Source organism: Pyxicephalus adspersus, chromosome 2 (genome assembly GCF_032062135.1).
Source record: "Pyxicephalus adspersus chromosome 2, UCB_Pads_2.0, whole genome shotgun sequence".
In the NCBI taxonomy this organism is placed as follows: Eukaryota; Metazoa; Chordata; class Amphibia; order Anura; family Pyxicephalidae; genus Pyxicephalus; species Pyxicephalus adspersus.
In genome coordinates, this window is record NC_092859.1 from 147,588,643 (window position 1) to 147,609,258 (window position 20,616).

At 40.0% G+C, this 20,616-nt stretch overlaps 1 protein-coding gene across 1 annotated transcript; it reads left to right on the forward strand.

The window, feature by feature from the left end:
• Positions 1-999: 999 nt before the first annotated feature.
• On the forward strand, positions 1,000-12,048 carry LOC140324660 (ras-related and estrogen-regulated growth inhibitor-like protein). Its single transcript, XM_072402721.1, has 4 exons — positions 1,000-1,189; positions 2,164-2,217; positions 5,989-6,065; positions 10,291-12,048. The coding sequence occupies exons 1-4, from the start codon at positions 1,042-1,044 to the stop codon at positions 10,717-10,719; spliced, it is 708 nt and encodes a 235-aa protein (XP_072258822.1). The 5' UTR covers positions 1,000-1,041; the 3' UTR covers positions 10,720-12,048.
• The last annotated feature ends 8,568 nt before the right edge of the window (positions 12,049-20,616 follow it).

Below are 20,616 nucleotides of genomic sequence, written 5' to 3' on the forward strand. Positions count from 1 at the left end.
GGCTTTGTTATAGAAAGAGACAGGCGATTTCCCTTCCTCAATAAGCATTGTTACCCGTTTGATCACCCGCATTGTGTAACAAAATCATTGAGCTGCACATGGGTGTATCAGCGTTGGTTGATGGGGTACAGGTTTCCCTGCAGAGAATCAAATGAATGGGCATCCCAGCTAGGCTAATCAAGATGTTGAAAAATCATCAACAAGGAGGAAAATGGCAGTTCCCATGACACAACAGGGACAAGTAAATATACCGTGGTTTAGTTCCACTTTAAATAAAAGCACATTTTGTTTTTACATATATTGCTATTGGAGAGTTTCCTTCACTTCCTGTCTGGTAAAAGATGGTCAGGTTGACAGGAAGTGAGGGGAAGTCTCCATAATGGAGCTTGCGATATCAGTAAAAACCTGACAGGAATTTTAATCATTTTATTTTCATTTTTTTTACAATTTTGCATATGCTTTTAAAGGGATAAATGTAAAATGTGATTTTATTGCCTTTTTAACAACTTTATAGTGAATGCAGCATACACTTTCAGTCAGCAAAGTCCACCCTCCAGTAACCTCTAATGTTGACTAGTGTGAATGTGTTTTATATCAATAAAGAGTACAGAATCCAGAGAAATCATTTTAATTGATTGAGACTTTGTTCTCTGGACAAATAAACTGTATTGAGTTTATAAATGTTGCTGATCTCCCCTCAGATCCAAACATTACTGCTGGCTCAGTCCCAGCACTCAGTAAATACAGTCTAGTGGAATGTACCAAAATGATTCCTTATTATGAATCTTCTAAAAGAAATATAACGGAATATTTTATACTTTTATAGTTTAGAAAAGGTAAAACAAGTTACATATTAGCGATAACGGAGTTAAGAATCGATTAAAACCCGTCTGTTTTGGTTTCGGCCACCCCCGGTTGGTGGTGTGGAATGGTACGGTCCATTGAAATGCCTGCGCTGCGCTCCTGTGCGGGGGCTTATTGAGTCGGAGCGCTAGCGGAGGGCAGGAGCTGCCGGGGGTAAATTAGAGGTCTACTCTGCAAATGGTTCTAAAAATCCCTCTCCGGAGATCTGTCAGCTTGAGCCCTGAACACCAACCTGCTCTATCCCCGGCAGAAATGACCGGAACCACTGCTCTGAAAATGGAAGCCAATATTTTAGTTCTTGGTGCAGATGGAGTGGGGAAATCAGGTGAGTGCATGGAATTCTAAATCTGCAGCTCCTGTTATTGGGGTGCAATGCATACAATAGGGAAATCTAAATTTTTGCAAAAGTGTGGCAAAAGTTAAAATTTTGCTCAGAACACTTAACTATGTTCAGTCGAAGTAAGTCGGTCAACGCCTTGTAAGTGGTAAAATGCCATCAAGACCGCCGATTAACATTAAAATGAATGAATATGATTGCAAACTAGCAATACACGTTGTTTCAGCACTGAGAAACTCCATGCAGCTACTCAACTGCTTCCATAGACTTGAATGGGATGCTTTTTTAGGTGCCTCCAGTTATTAATATTATTAAACAGGATTTATATAGCGCCAACATATTACGCAGCTCTGTACATTAAATAGAGGTTGCAAATGACAAATACAGATAGTGACCATATTTTATCCACCAGGAGCAGCCATATGCGGTCTTCCTCTAAAGGAGAAGCTGCTCCTGGGTGTCTAGTGGTTGAAATATGGGGGCCAGGAGCGGTACCCATACATATAACCGAAAGTCTGTCTATTAGTTATCAACATTTGGAATACAGTAATAAAATATAATTGGCGGTTCTGAAATATGGGGGCCAGGAGCGGTACCCATCCATATAACAGACGATCTGTCTTTTTTTTATTAGTTCTCATCATTTTAATACAGTATTGAAATAAAGTTGTCGGTTCTGCAAAATATCGACCAAAAGAACTCTATAGGATCGCAATACTAGATATAGTAAATGAAATGCATAAAGTTTGACTTTTATACAAGGTGCTCGGACTGTAAACTGATCCAATGGAACTTTGCAAGTTGCAGTTTGAGTTGCTCATATTTCAGTCAGTGCAATTTGCATATGATTTTCATGAACAAATATTTCTTCATCTAATCAATCATCCCTACTCATAACATTTGCAATGTCTGATTTATTTGACTTTATACTAATTGTGGGCTTGTTATTGTGCTCCTGACAGCACTGACCGTCCGCTTTCTAACAAGACGCTTCATCGGGGAATATGGAGAGCTCGGTAAGTAAACATTCTTCTTCTTATTATTATTATTACACAGTATTTATATAGTGGTGACATATTATGCAAATGTCACTAGATCTGTCACAGTCCTGTCCAACAGCTAAAGACTGAACGATGCATGATGGATCGCTGTACATACAGCACTGTTCTGCTCTATGGAGAGGGGAGGATGAGACCAACGGAGCAGCACCCCGCTGTGCTCCCTCCCCTTCACTTTCATTACCATCGTTCGTCAGTCCTCCAGGACAAATCCATGAACCACGAACACTGTACACACTCCAGATTCTCGTCCGATATCAGCCCTGAGGCGAATATTAGACGAGAATGATCTGACGTGTGTACGTAGCCTTAGAACAAAGCTGTTCTGTTCTATGGAGATGGGAAGGGGGAGAACGAGCGAGCGGCACCCTGCTGCGTTCTCCTCCCTTTACTTCCATTGGGTTGTTCATGTTTTCGTCCTGGCGGATCTACGAATGACGTCGGACAGCCGCTGTACACACGTCAGATTCTCGTCCCATACGAACATACGAGGCGAGAATTGGACGAGAATCATCTGACGTGTGTACGTAGCCTAAATCTAAACTAAATGACAAAATTGATTGTAATTCAGAGCAGTTATTGAATAATACTTGTGGTCGATCACAAGGATCAGTTTAAGCAGTGATTTCCCCAGTCCCTTTTAGCCGGGCGCACCACCCAGGACTTTTCAGTAACCACCCCAATGTTTTGGGGTGGTTACTTTGGAGTTGGGTCACAGTACTGGGCCCACCTCCCACCTACAATTTCTTCCCACCCAGCTAAAAAAAAAATGGGTTGAACACTGGTTTAAGTCCATTGATTGTTATATGAATTAAAAAAAAAACATGGAAAGGAAATTGGATAGTGTATGTCTGGTATTAGTCCCAGCGAACTGTATTACTTGAATAACTTAATTGCCAAATATTCACATGTACTCCGTAGACATTGCTAAAGTACATTGGGGGCTGATTTACTAAAGGAATTTAGCCTGTTCACTTACCATGGTGAATGATCACCTTGCAAAGGATAATACACTGGGCTCAGTGAATGCAGTGATAATTCACTATGCAAAGAATACCCAATCAAGTGCAAGAAAAGCTAAAAAAAAAAGGTTTTTTTCTTGCACATGATTGGACAGTTGAAGTAAGCACAGGTTCATCCTATTTACTAAGCTAAGTGAAATATCTTTTGAAAAAAATGATTCACTTTGCTTTGTGAACAGTCTATATTCTTATAGTAATTCAACCTCATTGAATTTCATTCTTATTTGCTGCCTTGTGCTAACAGTAACACCAAACAGCAGATGTAAAATTTGCTTCCGAATCTCATGACGGCATAATATACACTAAGGGGACAGTTATTCTAGCATACAGGCTCCAGGTCCCTTTGTGCTAAGTTCCCACTAACTTACATGAACGCAGTGTGTTTTTATTGATGAAAGGTCGGCCATTTGGTGGCGGTTTTCAAAGACCTTGAGAAACATTTTGTAAACACCCTTTGTCTTCCCTTTCAGCAAACCCACTTTGATATTTGAGAGTTGTTCACAGACAATACAGTCTGGCTATTACATAAGTCTGTGAATGTTATGCATCAGTGACACTGTGCCCAGTGTGCTGTGTAATCATGCATAGCCATCACCAGGTATTGTGCCAGGTGAAGCAGAAAGCTCTCTGCCGTATTGTTCTCTCGGGAATGAGCATAGAAGCAAATGAAGTATCACGTATGGATGCTTGGTATGAGCCAACATGATTTTCCTAGTTCATGTATTGGTGGGCACCCATCTGTAATATGCCCAGGTACACAGTGCACTATACTCTGTAAGGGGCAGAGAATTTTTCTACCAACAAAGTTGTCCTGTATTATTATTATTATTAATAAACAGGATTTATATAGCACCAACATATTACGCAGCGCTGTACATTAAATAGGGATTGCAAATGACAGACTAATACAGACAGTGATACAGGAGGAGAGGACCCTGCACCGAAGAGCTTACAATCTAGTAGGTGGGGGAATTTCACACACAATAGGATGGGAGATATGTAGTGGTGGGAAGAAGTGACGGTTTCAAACGACAGAAGAAGATGAGTAGGCAAGTTTGAAAAAATGGGTTTTGAGCGCTCTTTTAAATGAGCAGAAAGTAGGAGCAAGCCGAATAGGGTAAGGAAGACCATTCCAGAGAGTTGGAGCAGCTCTAGAGAAGTCTTGTATCCGTGCGTGTGATGAGTTTATGAGTGAGGAAGTCATTAGTAGGTCATTGGAGGAGCGGAGAATTTCACACACAATAGGATGGGAGATATGTAGTGGTGGGAAGTAGTGGTGGTTTCAAATGACAGAAGAAGACGGGTACATAGGATAACTGAATTCTGTTCAGCTCTGTCTGCAAAGATTGGTCTGTATTCGTATTCCAACGCACCCACACATCCCACCCAGACGTCATTAATAAATGGGAACGACTGCTGTACTGTCTTATGGAGGAGAGCTTTCCTTCTCCATAGAACTAAACAGTTCTGTGAGTACAGTGCTTGGTTCCCATGTCACTAAAAACCACAAGGAGTTGTAATTTTCATCAATATTACCCTAACGTGTCTACATAGCCTTACCAGCATTTTCGAATATAGACCCTTTATGTCTGATTCTGTAACTGGTTTCCTTTTACATTATACTAAATGTGTTCGGCTAGGAACACAAGTCAGATGATTCTGGTCTGATAATCGCCTCAGGGCTGACATAGGATGAAAATCTAGTGTGTGTACAGCGTCTGTCGTCCGTTATCTGTCCTGGCGGATTCAGACGATGAACGATCGTAATGAAAGTGAAGGGGAGAGAGCACAGTGGGGTGTCACTCCGCCATTCTCCCCTCTCTATAGAGCAGAATGGAGCTGTATGTACTGCACTCATTCAGGCATCTTTCAGTCTTTTGTCATTGGAAAGGATTGTGAATCGTGATCCTTTCCAACGACAATTATTGCACGTGTGTACCCAGCCTTAGGTATTGGTGTATGTTACTGCCATGTACTGTATATATATCGGTTCCCAAAGCAGATTTTTTTTTAGGCTGGGTGGGAAGAAATTGTAAGCGGGTGACCCTGTGACCTTGTGATCCAACTCATCAGTAACCACCCAAAAACAGCCAGGTGGTTGCTGAAAAGTGTCGGGTGATGCGCCCAGCTAAAAGGGGCTGGGGAGAACACTGATGTATGTGTGTGTGTGTATTATATTCTAAAATGCTGCTCATCAGGGTAAGGCTATGTACACATGGCAATGAGAATACTAGTATCATATATGAATAATAGATTTTGATTCCGGCCAGTAAAAACTTTTAGAAACAGGAAGTAATCCTTTTATAGAGATCTATTCTGATGCACATTTTCTACTGTACTGATATCTTTCGTTAATGTCATTACTGCAAAGTGCACTGTACCAATTGTTCCCGTTTGAAGCAAATGTCATAATAAAACTATTTTTAGATGATGTAGCTCATCTCAACTAAAGAAGATTCCTAATTAACTTAGAAACTGTAGGATAACATCATTTGTCTTTGTTTCACTTTGGAATCTTACGTATAGGCTTAATGAAATAAAGCCTGGCTATTAAGATGAACAAAAGCAGATGGGGCTGCATGGATATTGATGTTGTCAAGTTGTCCTGAACATGCATAGAAAAGCTTTCATGTAAACCAAACACTTGTGCAATATTAATTCTCATGGAGCGAGCGCTGTTGTGACTGGTCTAATGTTTTTCTTGCAGAATCTATATATAGTCACAATGTCTTGGTGGACGGAAAGGAAGTGATCTTTAATATTTGGGATTTTCCATACTCAAAGGTAAGTTTTTTTTTTTTCACCGGGTTACCTAAACATTTTCTAAAATGAAGATTGATAGTGTCCACATGAACAGAAGATTGAGGTCTACATACTTTGTATTTGGGAAAATCTTTTATCTTATTTTTCCACACATATACTAAGGTATGAGTGTGTTGTAACCAATGTAGCTTGATCCAGATCTCTAATAATAACTTCTAAACCAGTCAATGAGAAAACATTGATGATTGCTGCCAATGGAATATTGTGCTTTGCATAATATTGTCTTAGGTTTGAGCCACGCATTGGGCTTGATTTAATAAAGCTCTCCAGGGCTGTAGAGGATACACTTTAATCAATGAAGCTGGGTGATCCAGCAAACCTGGAATGGATTTCTTCAGTCATTTTCTTTTTGCAAATGTTTTGAATCTTGGACCAGATCCATTTCAGGTTTGCTGGGTCACCCAGCTTTACTGATGAAAGTGTACCCTCTCCAGCCTTGTAGAGCTGTAATAAATCAGGCCCATTATATCCATGATTTTGACAGCTCTTGATAAACTGCACACATAAGTAAATGCCTTTCAAAGGTAATACAAAGATCAAACAAAGCCATATACCTATACAATTAGAGGAAAATATTAGTCCTACTTTCCATAAATTGACCCAAGTGGGAAATTATTGGCATACCCATATCAAAAGAATAAAACTTCTATTTTATTTCAAACATGTAAAATTATTGTCAGCTATTATTGTATTAGTATAAAGAAGGCATAAATATCCTTACAATTTGAATGCATTTGTAATAAAAGGTAAAAGCAATAAAAGCTAAATATTTATATGCACGTTACATCGTGCATGACGTATTTTGATGGAAACATTATCGGTGGCACAGTACCTTGGGGATTGTGTTCAGCTCTGTGCTATTGACGGGGTCCCGTAAAGTCTGGGAAAGAGGAAATTGTGTGGCATTGGGCATTTTACCATCTTCCATGGCCTGGCAGATGGGAGACTAATCCACATGGATATACTGACCTACAGCAATGTTGGTGCTGTAAAGTTTACATGCCGACAAAAGCCTTTGTATATCAGCCCTAAGATACCATCTTGAACTGTTCCATTGCAGATATAGTATATATTGGCACGACAATAGATTAAAAAGACTTTTTTTAATCATTAGTTGCATTAATTGCATGCATAGAAAATATTATCGGAGCTCCTCACAACTATAGCAAATGCTACCCAGGAGGTTAATTGGATTTCCTCCAATATTGCGTGCGGTAATGTTTTCAATCAAAAGCCATCTGACAGTCTCTGAATAGAGGTTGACAATGTTCTGTTTAATGTTACTGAATTGTAGCATGCAGTGTACTTGTGATGGTAAAGTGCACGAGTCATATAATTTTTGATAACGCGTATCCGATCAGCAGTCAGTTTAAAAGATCAGACTATATTATTCTACTAACAACATTAGACAGCCATGTTGCCAATTCTGTGAATAATATATGGGCTGCTATTGATAACCTCCCCTGTAAAATGCTAGTTGATTGGCTTTCATTCCGCCATTTTACCTTCAACACTTTGAGGACCTGGCTGCACCCTTCTTATTGATGAATCAGAAAGTGGTAAACCACAGACGGCCATGCAGGTTTTAATAATGGTTAGGTATAGTCTAGTTATGTCTTCTTGCTTCTCTCAGTACATTTTTTTCTAGTTCACCCTGGTGAATTGTAGCTGCAAACACTTTGGGCAGCACCTTGGCTATGTCTCCTCATAGAGCAGGGGTATCTCAATATTTCTAGAGTGGTGTTTCTGCCTGTAAGTGCAGTCTGCCCAGGAATCGCTATGTGCTGAAAGTATGCAAGAAGTATTGCTGTGCACTGATCCCTTACCTTGTTAAAGTTTATTATTTTGCTGTCATGATGTTTTTTACACAGACATCTGTTAGACGTAAACAAAGCAGTTCAGTGAGTTTTGGTACTACAGGGTTGTACCTCCTGTGCTAAAATTGTGCCTGTACAAAAGTACAACAATCAATACAAAGGAGCAAAGAATATAGGCAGCACTTTTGGATAAACATATTATTATACACTACTTATATAGCGCCATCATATTACACAGCGCTGTACAAAGTCCATAGTCATGTCACTAGTTGTCCCTCAAAGGGGCTCTCACAATCTAATGTCCCTATCATAGTCATATGTCATTAACACAGTCTAAGATCAATTTTGTGGGGAAGCCAATTAACCTAACTGCATTGTTTTTGGAATGTGGGAGGAAACTGGAGTACCCAGAGGAAACCCACGCAAATTCAAGGAGAACCTGCAAACCCCATGCAGATAGTGTTCTGGCCGAGATTCAGACTTGGAACCTAGTGCTGCAAGGGCCATTGCACTTACCTCTGAGCCACCATGCTGCTAACATGAGAATGCAACTCACAAAGCTAAAACACGGGCCAAACATCAAGAACCAGAACTATCACAAATGCAGGGCCCATAGCTTTGCATAAGCTACAGCTTGATAGGCTTACAAAGGACAAATTTAACTACTTTCCAGCTGATGGAAGCTGCAGGGGAGCAAAGGAATGATACATAGTGTTGGGGAGTAGTTTATTCTTTAGCCTGCATTGATGTTCTGTTTTTTATACTAGTAATGTGATTTGTTGCTAAAAGCAATAGATCCACTTTGCATGTTTTTTCATAAATTTTACCTGCTATGAACTAAACAAATACATTTAAATTGTGGAAACATACAACATTATCAGTATCAGCGCTTAGGGGCACACATACAGGCTGGTACATAACACAGACCACACTCTTGTTTAATAAGTTACTGAACACTTAATATTTTACTACTGAAGTAGCAATAATTTTAATAGGGGATTGCTCAATGACTTTCTTTGCCCAGCTTGATATTACAACATACAGAAACATATCATTGGCTGCTTTGGGTTTCTTAGAAACGGCAGATTTAGCTGATGGAAAATTACAGCTGCTTTGAGAAATCTGTGCCAGTGTTTGATTGTGTATAGAATGTCAGTGGAGATAAAGAGAGTTATAACTATCAGTCTACTCATCAGAATGAAATATCATCAAAACTTTTCAAATATTTTCCATTTTAATCTATAAATGAGGAATGTGCTGGAAAAATCAATTGGAAATTGTATAAAAAATATATAGACTTATATTTAAAACTCCAGGAAAGAATAAGAAGTATCCTTGCTATAGGTTTACCTCTTTTTTATATAAGTTCTTCCGGGCAGGGTTCTCTCCTCCTCCTGTGTCGCTGTCTGTATCTGTCTGTCATTTGCTACCCCAATTTAATGTACAGCGCTGCATAATATGTTGTCGCTTTATAAATACTGTTTAATAGTAATATAATAACAAAGGTTAAGATGCAAAGATAAAAAATTCATAGGCCACACTCCAAAATAAAGTCCATGATCAAACCCAATATACAAAACAAAGAATTATGCCATACTTGCATCACACCTCCAGAATCTGATTCCTCTGACAGTTTTTCCTACCCCGGGGCAGTCAGATCATACCATAAGGATCAGTTGCAGCGCTACGTCCCAGGTTCGAATCTCAGGGCAGGGCACTATCTGCATGGAGTTTGCAGGTTCTCCCTGTTTTTGTGTGGGTTTCCTCTGGGTACTCTGGTTTCCTCCTATATTCCAAAATCATGCAGTTGGGTTTTTTGGCCCCCCCCCCCCCAAAAAAAAAAAATTGACCTTAGACTGTATGATTATGGTAAGGACATTAGATTGTGAGCCCCTTTGAGGGACAAATAGTGACATGACTTTGGACTTGGCACAGTGCTGCGTCATACGTTGGCGCTATACAAATACTGTGTAATAATAATAATTATTGTGTTTGAAACCCAATTGTTCCTTACATTTCCAGCCATCCCCTTCCACTCTTCAGCTGGCACCAGAATGCCCAGTGTCGGGACCTAGAAGGAGCAGTGATGTGAGCCCACATGGCAGGTAGAATAGAGAGCAGTGGAATTGAGTGGGGGTTTGAAATTTTGGGTAGGGCTTTTCACAGACACAAATACAGATAAATAAAATGTATCTATATTTGTGCCTGTGAAAGACAAATATATTATAAATAAAATAGAGGAAAAATTGCAAAGAAGAAAAATCATTAATCCAAATGTACAATCTGCTTCTGATCAGGAAGGTTTTTTAATAAATATTCTGATCTATAAAATTGTTCTTTATTGACCATTGTTTTCCAATTTTCCATAGGAACCAACTGAAGAAAGCTGTGCAGAAGAGGAGAAGCGCATTCAGTGGGCTGATGGCTTTGTCTTGGTGTACAGCATATCTGACAGGGCCAGCTTTAACATTATTTGCCAAACCATCCAACTCATCAAAGCTTCCAAAGACTGCTTAGGACCCGAGAAATTGCCCATTGTCATAGTGGGTAATAAGCGAGATCTGCATCACTTACGAACTGTATCAAGTGAAGAAGGGAGGCTTTTGGCTCTCTCTATGGACTGTGATTTCTATGAAGTTTCAGCAGCCGAGGCCTACCACGGAGTTCTTATGGTTTTCCATGGCCTGGTGGATAAGATTAAGGAATCCAAGCTGGTTACCAAGAAGGGGACGGGAATACGTGGCATTGTGAAAAGCATGTCTGCAGTGTTTGCCAGGAGAAGAACAGACTCTCTGTAGTATCTGGAATGCTTGGCAGACAATGACACATGACGTGACTTTAAAATCTGCAACACTTCTGTTTGATATTTTAACATTCTGACTTGGTGATGGAACTCCTGTCTGAGCAACCTACAATGTGTTTAGAACTATCTATCCAGAACTTTATTGTTGCTCATCGAAACATAAACACATGAGCATAATGGTTTACTTAACAGCTTCTAAAGTTGTCAATGCAACTTGGAAAATGAGGAGTGAAATTACAAATAACCCCAGCTTATCACTGTGAAGCGGTTTTTGTGTGATAAGCTTTACCACACATTAGGAAGATCTAAAGAGTCTCCAGCTTTCATCTGCTCATTATCTATTATCAGACAAGCTCTGTCTTGCTCCTGTGTTCTTCTCTCTGCATTCTGTCTCCAACTTCATCATGTAGCAGATCTACACAGTAGTGAAAGGAGAGTCTATCAGTGATTTAGCGTTGCTGGTTGGAATGAATGTACACATATTACCATTCTGGCATTGTTTATGTGCTCTTTGTGTTTTCACAAGCTCGCCCCTTGTGTGCACTTTTATGAGGGTAATGGAATGTGTGCAGCCGACATTCCATGCTGGGACAATACAGAAGCACCTCATTGCTAATTGCAGAAATCACAATAAACAGATTCCAGTACTCACAGCAGTTAAGCCATAAAGTGAAGTAGTTCATCAAAATCCAGGAATGCTGGGTGTAAGGAGCAATTACAGATTGAACTCTCCGTGAGAAATGATCCGTGAACATTTTTATTCCGTTGGACATTTTCAAGAGATAATGGATACTGGATAAGGTCTTTATAGAGAAAATAGTGCTTGATTATTGGGGAGATAAAAGAGTTGTATGGTGGGCAGTGTTAGGGATTGTGTATGTAAGGGGTGCTGTAAATTGCTGAGTTTTCCATTCAAGCCCAGAGGTGCTTCAACACATTATTACACAGTATTTATATAACAGCAACATATTCGCAGCACTGTACAAAGCCCATAGTCATGTCACTAGGAGCTCACAATCTAATGTCCCTACCATAGTCATATGCCTTTAATACAGTTTAAGCTCAATTTTTTGGGGAAGCCAATTAACCTAAGGGCGTGTTTTTGGAATGTGGAAGGAAACCCACGCAAACACAGGGAGATCCTGCAAACTCCATGCAGATAGTGTCCTGGCCGGGGTATGCGAACCTGGGACCCAGCACTGCAAAGGCCAGAGTGCTAATCTCTGAGCCATTGTGCTGCCCGGTGTGTTTGAATGCAAACCCCAGCAAAAAGCTACTTTTGGATTGATTTGATTTGATACAAACACAGCTCAATATTCTGACCCCCCCCCCCCCCCCCCCAAGAACTGGACAATCTTAAAATGGCAATCTACAGAAAGCCTTAAATTTGAATATTTGACTTTGATTCTTAGAGGTTACAAATGAATGGAATCATTGAGCCCAAATGGTTTTACCTAGTGTATTTGTTGCAAGTCAGCCAGTAAGGAAAGGTTTCCTTTTTGCAAGATTTCCAAAATGTTGTAAGTGCAAGCTCTTAAGACACCGAAGTCTGATTATTATTTTGAATAAACAGGATTTATATAGCGCCAACATTTTACGCAGCACTGTACATTTAATAGGGGTTGCAAATGACAGACAGTGACACAGGAGGAGAAGAGGACCCTGCCCCAAAGAGCTTACTGTCTACTCATTGGTTTTTGGTGGTGGTTAGGGTAGTTAAGAAGGTTTTGTAAAACAAATCTACACCATCATTGTTTTGTGCAGTTTTGTCCTTTTTATATATCTCAGTAATGTATGTGCTGTAGTTATTTGGAGATTTACACAAAGTTTTTTTTCTTTTGTTGTTGGCCAATTGTTTTTTTAATTTGATGTATTACTGTTGCACAGTTATTGCTGTAGATAAGCAAACCAAATATGTTTTATAAGAACTGTAATGTTTTCACTGATAAAGAGAACATTCATCTTATTCCATCACATCATTCACTGCCTCACTGCCTTAATACATAAATATCTGTAATTAAAAAAGTTTTAAAAGATTGTGAGGTGCTACCCTGTCATTTCTAATGTACTGCCAGTGTCCCTAAAAAGTAACTTGTACATGTTTATCTATGTAAAATATATGATGTACATTATGGTTGTATATTTGTACAGTTAAGAGTTCTGCCGTTATATCTGTACAATCTTCTGTTTGAAAATGGAAAAGGATATGTAAATAGGCAAAGTAAAATCTATTTTAAATGGCTTTGTATATTATATACAATATATCAATAAATATTCTTAATTATGTGTGTACATGTACCTGATATCTTTGGTATGTAGTATATTTAGATTGTGTCAGTAATTCCAAGGGTTTGAGGGATGTCCACTAAAAGCCAAAGATACCAGATGTTTAGGTTTAATGCACAGCAACCATAGTGGAACTGGCTGATATTTTGTTTTCATGTCCTCGTTTAAAATGAAAGCACACATTAGTAACTATGGTTGGTTAGTATAGATCTACCTACTTGTCATTTAGCAAAGCTCAGCGTTGGTGGTGCAGAAGGAATTCCACAACATATCCTAATTTGACTGTCCCAGGTCCATCTTAGACTCCTACCTTTAGGCTAAGTACAAACGTGCAATATTTGTTGTTGGAAAGAATCTTTCCCGATCCTCTCGAATGACAAAGACTGCATGATGCATGAACGAGCCCTGTACATACCACACCATTCTGCTCTATGAAGAGTGGAGGGAGGAGAAGAACAGAGTGGCACTGTACACACGCCAGATTCACGCTCAATATCAGGCCTGATTTATTAAAGCTCTCCAAGGCTGGAGAGGATACACTTTTATCAGTGAAGCTGGGTGATCCAGCAAACTTAGAATGGATTTCTTCAAAGTCATTTGCTATGTTTGCAATGCAATTGTTTTGAATTCTGGACCAGATCCATTGCAGATTTGCTGGATCACCTAGCTTCACTGATGAAAGGGTATCCTCTTCAGCCTTGGAGAGCTTTATTAAATCAGGCCCATTGTGGGAAGCTCACAGTGTGCAGTGATATCGGAGTAAGCAACTTTAGTCCAGCTGGTACAACCATGCAGAGTTTAGTTTTTGGCTTAGCACCAGAATAGTTTTCTGCATGATCGCTCTGCGTGACTTGCTGGTCTACAAACAAATCTATACCATGCATAATATCTAATGTTTATAGCATATATATGAATAGAACAAAGTGTGAAACTTTATAATCTCCTTCCGAATCAGTTACAGATGTGAACAGGCAAAGCATGCATAAAACAAATTCATCGTGTAAGTGAAGGCCGAGGACTTTGTTTACTTTCGGCGTCATTATTGCAGAACCAAACTGTGAAAACACGGCCATCGTATGACTGCATTCAACAACCATCTGACATTTACCTATAAATCCAGCGTTGCTCTAGGAGGTTTGTAAATATGAGACTGCAGAGCGGGGATGTTTGGAAGTCGAAGGCACTTTAGGAGCGGAGTACAGAGTTGTCGTGACAATGGGTAGTTAATTGGCTCCAAAAAAAACTGCAACAAAAAATCAACAAACACAGCCGTGACAGAAATGTTTATTCACAGCAGAGATCCAGACTTGTTCTGGCTGAACAGGATTTTAATGTCTGGCATGCGTCATCCAGCTACATTCTACCAGACTTCTAGACATTTGGGAACACTTGAGGCTTCATTAAAGCTAAGGTTTGGGAACCCCCTATATCCCTCTATCTAATCCCTGGGTTTAATTAAATAAATACCTAAAGGCCCCCTTTATTTAATTGAATCCACAATGACACCATGGAGTCTTCTAGACTGCAGAGTTTTAGGGTACTTTTTTCAGAAATTAGGGAACGTTTTTTTTTTTTTCAATGATTTGGATGCATTATAAATATTTTTTAATATTTTTGGTTATTGGAGTGCCGCAATATCTCCAAATATAATGTTCTTTGCCTAGACACCTTTTCCAGTCTAAATTTTGTTTTTTAGGAGCCTCCTAATGATGTGGAACCCATTCTCAAATGTGCAACAAAGGAAAAATTCATGCCCCACCTGGAAAAGACCTCAAGCTGCTTCCAAACCAAATTCAGGTATTTACAATAGTTGCATTAAAAAAAAAAAAAAAAAAAAAATCAGAGCTACAAGCGGCCTTCCTACCTCCGCAACAAATTTTCAGATAATACTCCAATTACTTGGCCCACTTTAGGAAATATTCTTAGAGAACAGAAAATGTAATGCTCTTATCTTGTCCACTACTCTGCCAATGCTGTCCCAGTGCTATGCCGCCATATTCCTTGAGGTCTCCTCCAGCATCACTTTGCATTAATCAAGTGCCACATCATTAGGAGGCTTTCACAAAAATAAAAACCGACATTCAGGACATGCACATGCTGGGTTATTAGAAAGTGTTCCACATAAGCAAATGACCCAGTACCTAATCTTATGCATGTACAGAACAAAATTGAATGCTGATTGTATCAAATCCTGCAGCCATCTTCCTGAAAAATGTGATCTAGATATCCCAGGGGCCTTCAGATTTACCCACCAACCACCATACCCTGGCATTGAATATGATGTGTGGGGAAAATTACTAAAAAAAGATATACAACAAAGCAAACAAACAAAATACACACTTTTGGTCATGGTCAGGCTGGGCACCTAGGGTCCAATATGGGAATTGAGAAGGAAGGTCCACCAGAACATCAGTTGCCGTTTTTGGAGGCATTTTTTTGCAGCAGGATCTAGGAGCCCTCCAGAGGGCACAAAAAACTAATTTTCGGGGTCCATATTAGTGGAGCTCCCAATGTTTTTTTCCATTTTTTCTGTGGCCCAGACTGACCCTGTCATTGGTTATAAACAGGGGTCCAGCACTTAAGCAGACCAATGGTAACAATGAGAGTAGGGGCAGGTTCAGACCTGTTGTGAAAGCAAACAATCCCACATAGCTCCGGGAGGCTAGCACCATGCCAGCTGCTCGCATTCTTAAAGAGCCAGTATTTGTAGATTTACCTGTGGGTACCACTGAGCTGTACTAAGCCACTGACTGTCACCTCCATTCATTCTCTATAGGGCTACTGTGGGTAGACGCTACACGGAAGCAACATTTCACTACCATTAGTAAACTATAAACGCACCACAACCTTATTGCCAGTCTTAACGTAGCCTAAAGGTCTGCTTCAATGGGTGTCTTTCAAGTCTTGAGTTAGGCTTACCTCTTCACCCTTATGTGCCAATGTTTAATTACGGGATAACTTTATTTTGTGGCTCCTTTAGCATTTTCCACGTTGTTCTCTTAAATACAGTGGATATAACTGTTTTCGTTTAATCTGTGGATCTCTGATGGATGACCTGTCGATAATAGTAAGGAACATCTCCTTGGAATCTGACCAGGAGCAGACACATATCTTGGAAGTACAGAATGTTTCCAGTGACGCTCCAGGATCTCTACTGGGTTTCAATCAGGATTTCACTAAATGAACTGCAATGTACTTTCCACACACACACAAAGAAACACAGGAGGTGAAACACCAGGGCTTTCAGAAAGCACGCTGAATGCATCATCTAATGAACACATGTCGCAGGTCAGTATGATTGTGATATCATTCATGTGGGGTTTGCCATGGCATTCACAAAAATTTGGTACGGACTGTAGATACAGGCTATTATAAATTACTGATGACTGAACCATACCTAAAATAATAAGTACTCAAAATATAAAAAAAATATTTTGGATAACAAGAAAGAATCTTGGTAGCATCTCCAACACAGAAGGTTGCTTTTAGCCCCATGACTCTGTTACCCTCCCTAACGGTTAATTTCTTTCCAGTTTTATATGTCTAAAAGCTGTACATTGTTTTTCATAAAAATTTATTTTACAGTATGTGTTGAATGCAATACAAATGGATTTTGAATTACCTGCCCCACCCCGTTGGCAACGTACACATGCACTGATGCCTCCGGGAACTCCCCCGGTGACTCATCGGGTGCAGAAGCCGGCCGGAGGAAGAAGAAAGAAGACTGGGATCGCGGCGATGGACGGCGCGGGACGCTGGCGGATCAGGTAAGGCTGTATTTACTAACCTTCCCATAGGTTTACCTACCCCGAGTGTGACTCGGGGTTACCGCTTTTAGCAACTTTTTTTCTACCCCGAGTCACACTCAATTCAATTTATCCTGTGAGTATCTTTATTTAATAGTAATAAGGCTTGAAGCATACCTAAACTCATCTCACTTTATATAAAAGGGTAGACAACAATGTAAGGTAAGCAACTTTTTTCTACCCCGAGTCACACTCGGGGGTTTCCGCTAAGGAGGTTAAAGCTAAACTTTTTTTAAAAAGACACCTTTACCTCCGCATAGCCCTTAATCCCTTCACAATTGGCTTCTGTTTGGTCCTGTGCTGTCCTGGATTTTTTTTATGTTCTGGTGTGAGGGAACCAGGGGGCGCTGCCATCTTCTTCCATTTTTTCCCTGCTTCTGCTTTTGTCACCCATCTCGCATTGCGCAAAATGCGTTAAATCAGCACCATTGTGGGAAAAGCCCCTTCTACCAAGATCAAGCATGAGCAGAAGAAGCAACCCAAAGCCTCCTGGGATTTATGACATATCCCTTAGTCAAGGTGGATGGAATTTCGAACAGTTCCAAATACCAGTCACTTTTGGCCCAAACCCACAGGCATCTGCTAGAAAGCTGAGGATGAAGAGGAATTTCACCTTTCAACATGACAATGACCCCAAGCATACATGCAAATCATCAAAAGAATGGTTTCATCAGAAGAAAATTAAGAGCCCAGACCTAAATCCAATAGAAAATCTGTGGGATGACTAGAAGAGGGCTGTGCAGAAAAGATGCCTCTGCAATCTGACAGATTTGGAGCCCTTTTTCAAGGTAGAATGGGCAAATATTGCCAAGTCAGGTGCCGTGCTGATAGACTCCAACCCAAGAGGAACGCATGCTGGAATTAAATCAAAAAAGGTGCTTCAAAGTATTACTTTAAAGTGTTAGTATCTGGCTTATCGTACATTTTTTATACTTTTTCCCTAACTTGTTTTTCAATTGAATTGTACAGGTTATAGGTCACAGGTGGGAAAAGTTTTGAAATGATTTGCGGTCTCATTTTGGAAACGGAACACATTCATGGAACACACTACCTCAAATTTGGGCTCAAAGTCAATTTTAGAATGAGGATTTCAGCCACCAGCATTTATAGATAAATTCCAGGGTAAAGTCAAAGCCATTCAGCAGATGTACAATGTTCACCTAGAAAACCCACATTCCAAATTCTGATGTTTGTCTAAAATATAAAAAAATTGCTTTTAGATGAACAGTTTTGCTTACAATGTAAAAATTCCCAAACAACTTCTTAGCAAGTCATCCCATTGCCACGGCAGATGTCTTCAATCAGTTCCTTTTATCCTCAAGTATGTTGCATGCACTAACTTTCAGGTAAAGAGGTCAGACAGAGCTCTTGTTATGTAATACTTCTCCACCTTTACAAGGAACTGCGTGTGACAGGGAACATGCAGGTCCCAAGCCTGCCACGGCATGTTCAGCTTTAGCCTCCATGTGCGTGACAACCAGACTCCTTTCCCTTATGATGTCATTAGGAAGGTCGCCTCTGTTAGTATATTCTAGTAACATATATGCAAATACTTGTACAGTAAGGATTATACTTCTCTAAATGAATGCAGATTTGGAGCAAACAGAGTATGCAGACTTTAAAAGCACAAATAAACACATAAAATCAACATTTTTTGGAAATATGTGTATGCTTGTAAAAGAATACATTGCTGTTAAATTTCATAATTCTTTTAACTTTTTCGTTCTTACCCAACAGTGCAATGCCTAAAAAAAATAATAGACGCTAATATTTATTCAGACCACCTATAGCTTTGATTAAAGCATGCATTCACTATAGGTATCGTTTTACTAAGCTTATGCAAAGTCAACAAAATATTTCTATCCAAAGTTGCAATTTTTTTTTTGTGAAGATCTTGTATTGATGATGGGAGAATTGGACCGCTATGAAGAGTCTTCTCCAGCACATTCCAATGCTTCTCAATGGGGTTAAGGTATGGATTGTGTGGTGGTCAATCAATGTGTGACAACAAAGACTCATGTTCCCTGAACCACTCTTTTACAATTTGAGCTTGATGAATCCTGACATTGTCATCTTGCAATATGCCTGGCCACCAGGGAATAAAAAAACATTGATGGAAAAACCTGATCATTCCCTCTATTCAGGGAGTCAGCTGACATCATTTTTTAAGCACATAACATTACTAAACCTAAGCCTGACCAACTAAAGCAACCCAAGATCATAATACACCCCCCCTACCGGCACCCAAGATCATAATACTGCCCCCCACAGACACCCCAATTTATATCACTGCTCCCACAGACCCCCCAGATCATATCACTGCCCTCACAGACACCCCAGATCATACCACTGCTCTCACAGGTACCTCTGATCATAACACTGCCCCCCACAGGCACCCCAGCTTATACCACTGCCCCCACATATATCCTAGATCATATCGCTGCCCTCCACAGATATCCCTGATCATAACACTGCCCTCACAGATATCCCAGATCATAGCACTGCCCCCACAGGCACCCCAGATCATAACACTGCCCCCACAGATATCCCAGATCATAGCACTGCCCCCACAGATATCCCAGATCATAACACTGCCCCCACAGATATCCCAGATCATAGCACTGCCCCCACAGATATCCCAGATCATAGCACTGCCCCCACAGATATCCCAGATCATAGCACTGCCCCCACAGATATCCCAGATCATAACACTGCCCCCACAGGCACCCGAGATCATAACGCTGTCCCTATACTCACCCCAGATCATAACACTGCAACCCACAAATCTGGGATTTTTGTTATGGCCTGGCAGTGTATATTCCAAAGATGATATTGGTTCATAAATAACAATCTGGGGTGTAAATACAACCATACCACACCATGGAGTATCTGTTTGGCCTAACTGTAAGGTAGGTTTATATCCCTAAGAGACATATGGAAGCTACCAATGATGACATCCTCCAAATGCTACTGACCTGGCTCTCATGTAGAGTTTTATTTTAAAATGCTGACTGCATGTTGAAGCCTCCAATAGTCTACTTGTTAGGCTATGTACACATGCTTGAATAGTCGCTGGTAATAATTATTTCTGATTGTTTCCAATGACAGTAGAAAGAATGAGAGCTGTACACACCACATTTCTATGGAGCAGAGGGGGGTGGGGAGGACGAGTTGGAGCCATCCAGCTGCATCCTCCCTTAAGAGAATAGCTATACGCATGCTAGAATTTTACCAGAGACAATCAGGATCATTTGTCTTGGGCAGAGCCTTACAGACCAAGAGCAATTGTGCAGCAGATGAAGTTATTCTCAGTCCCAATCAGAAAGTATTGTGTTTATCAGTTTGGCAACCCAGCAACTAGCATATTCAAAAGTAGAGGTTAGCAAAGGAATCCTACACACTTCTTTAAATAAGAGTTACTTTCTAAAGTTCAACTTCATAGATGATATATTGCCTCAAATGGACGAAAATTGCCAACTGATTACAGGATTTGTAACAATTGACATTGAATACTGTTTGATAAACAGGTCAGAAATAGCAACGGCATGATTGCGTATGATTATTGTGCGTTCCTGTGCACTAAGATCCAGTGTCTGCTATTTGTTAAAAAGCCTGCAATCAGTTCTGAGTCAGTAAGGTCAATTTCCGGACACTTTGTGTGATGCTATGATAAAAATAACCAAGATAGCAGAAAAGCACCATAGTCTGTATCTGACAATCAAAACGTTATTGAAATAAAAGCGAATTTTAGACTAAAATTGGTTTCCATATGCATGGCATAAAAGGGGAAATTGACTGAA

Coding starts and splice junctions, on each gene's coding strand:
- LOC140324660 (XM_072402721.1), top strand. CDS start 1,042: ATGGTTCTAAAAATCCCTCTCCGGAGATCTGTCAGCTTGAGCCCTGAA. Junction 1,190..2,163: donor AGATGGAGTGGGGAAATCAG/GTGAGTGCATGG, acceptor TGCTCCTGACAG/CACTGACCGTCCGCTTTCTA. Junction 6,066..10,290: donor GGGATTTTCCATACTCAAAG/GTAAGTTTTTTT, acceptor AATTTTCCATAG/GAACCAACTGAAGAAAGCTG.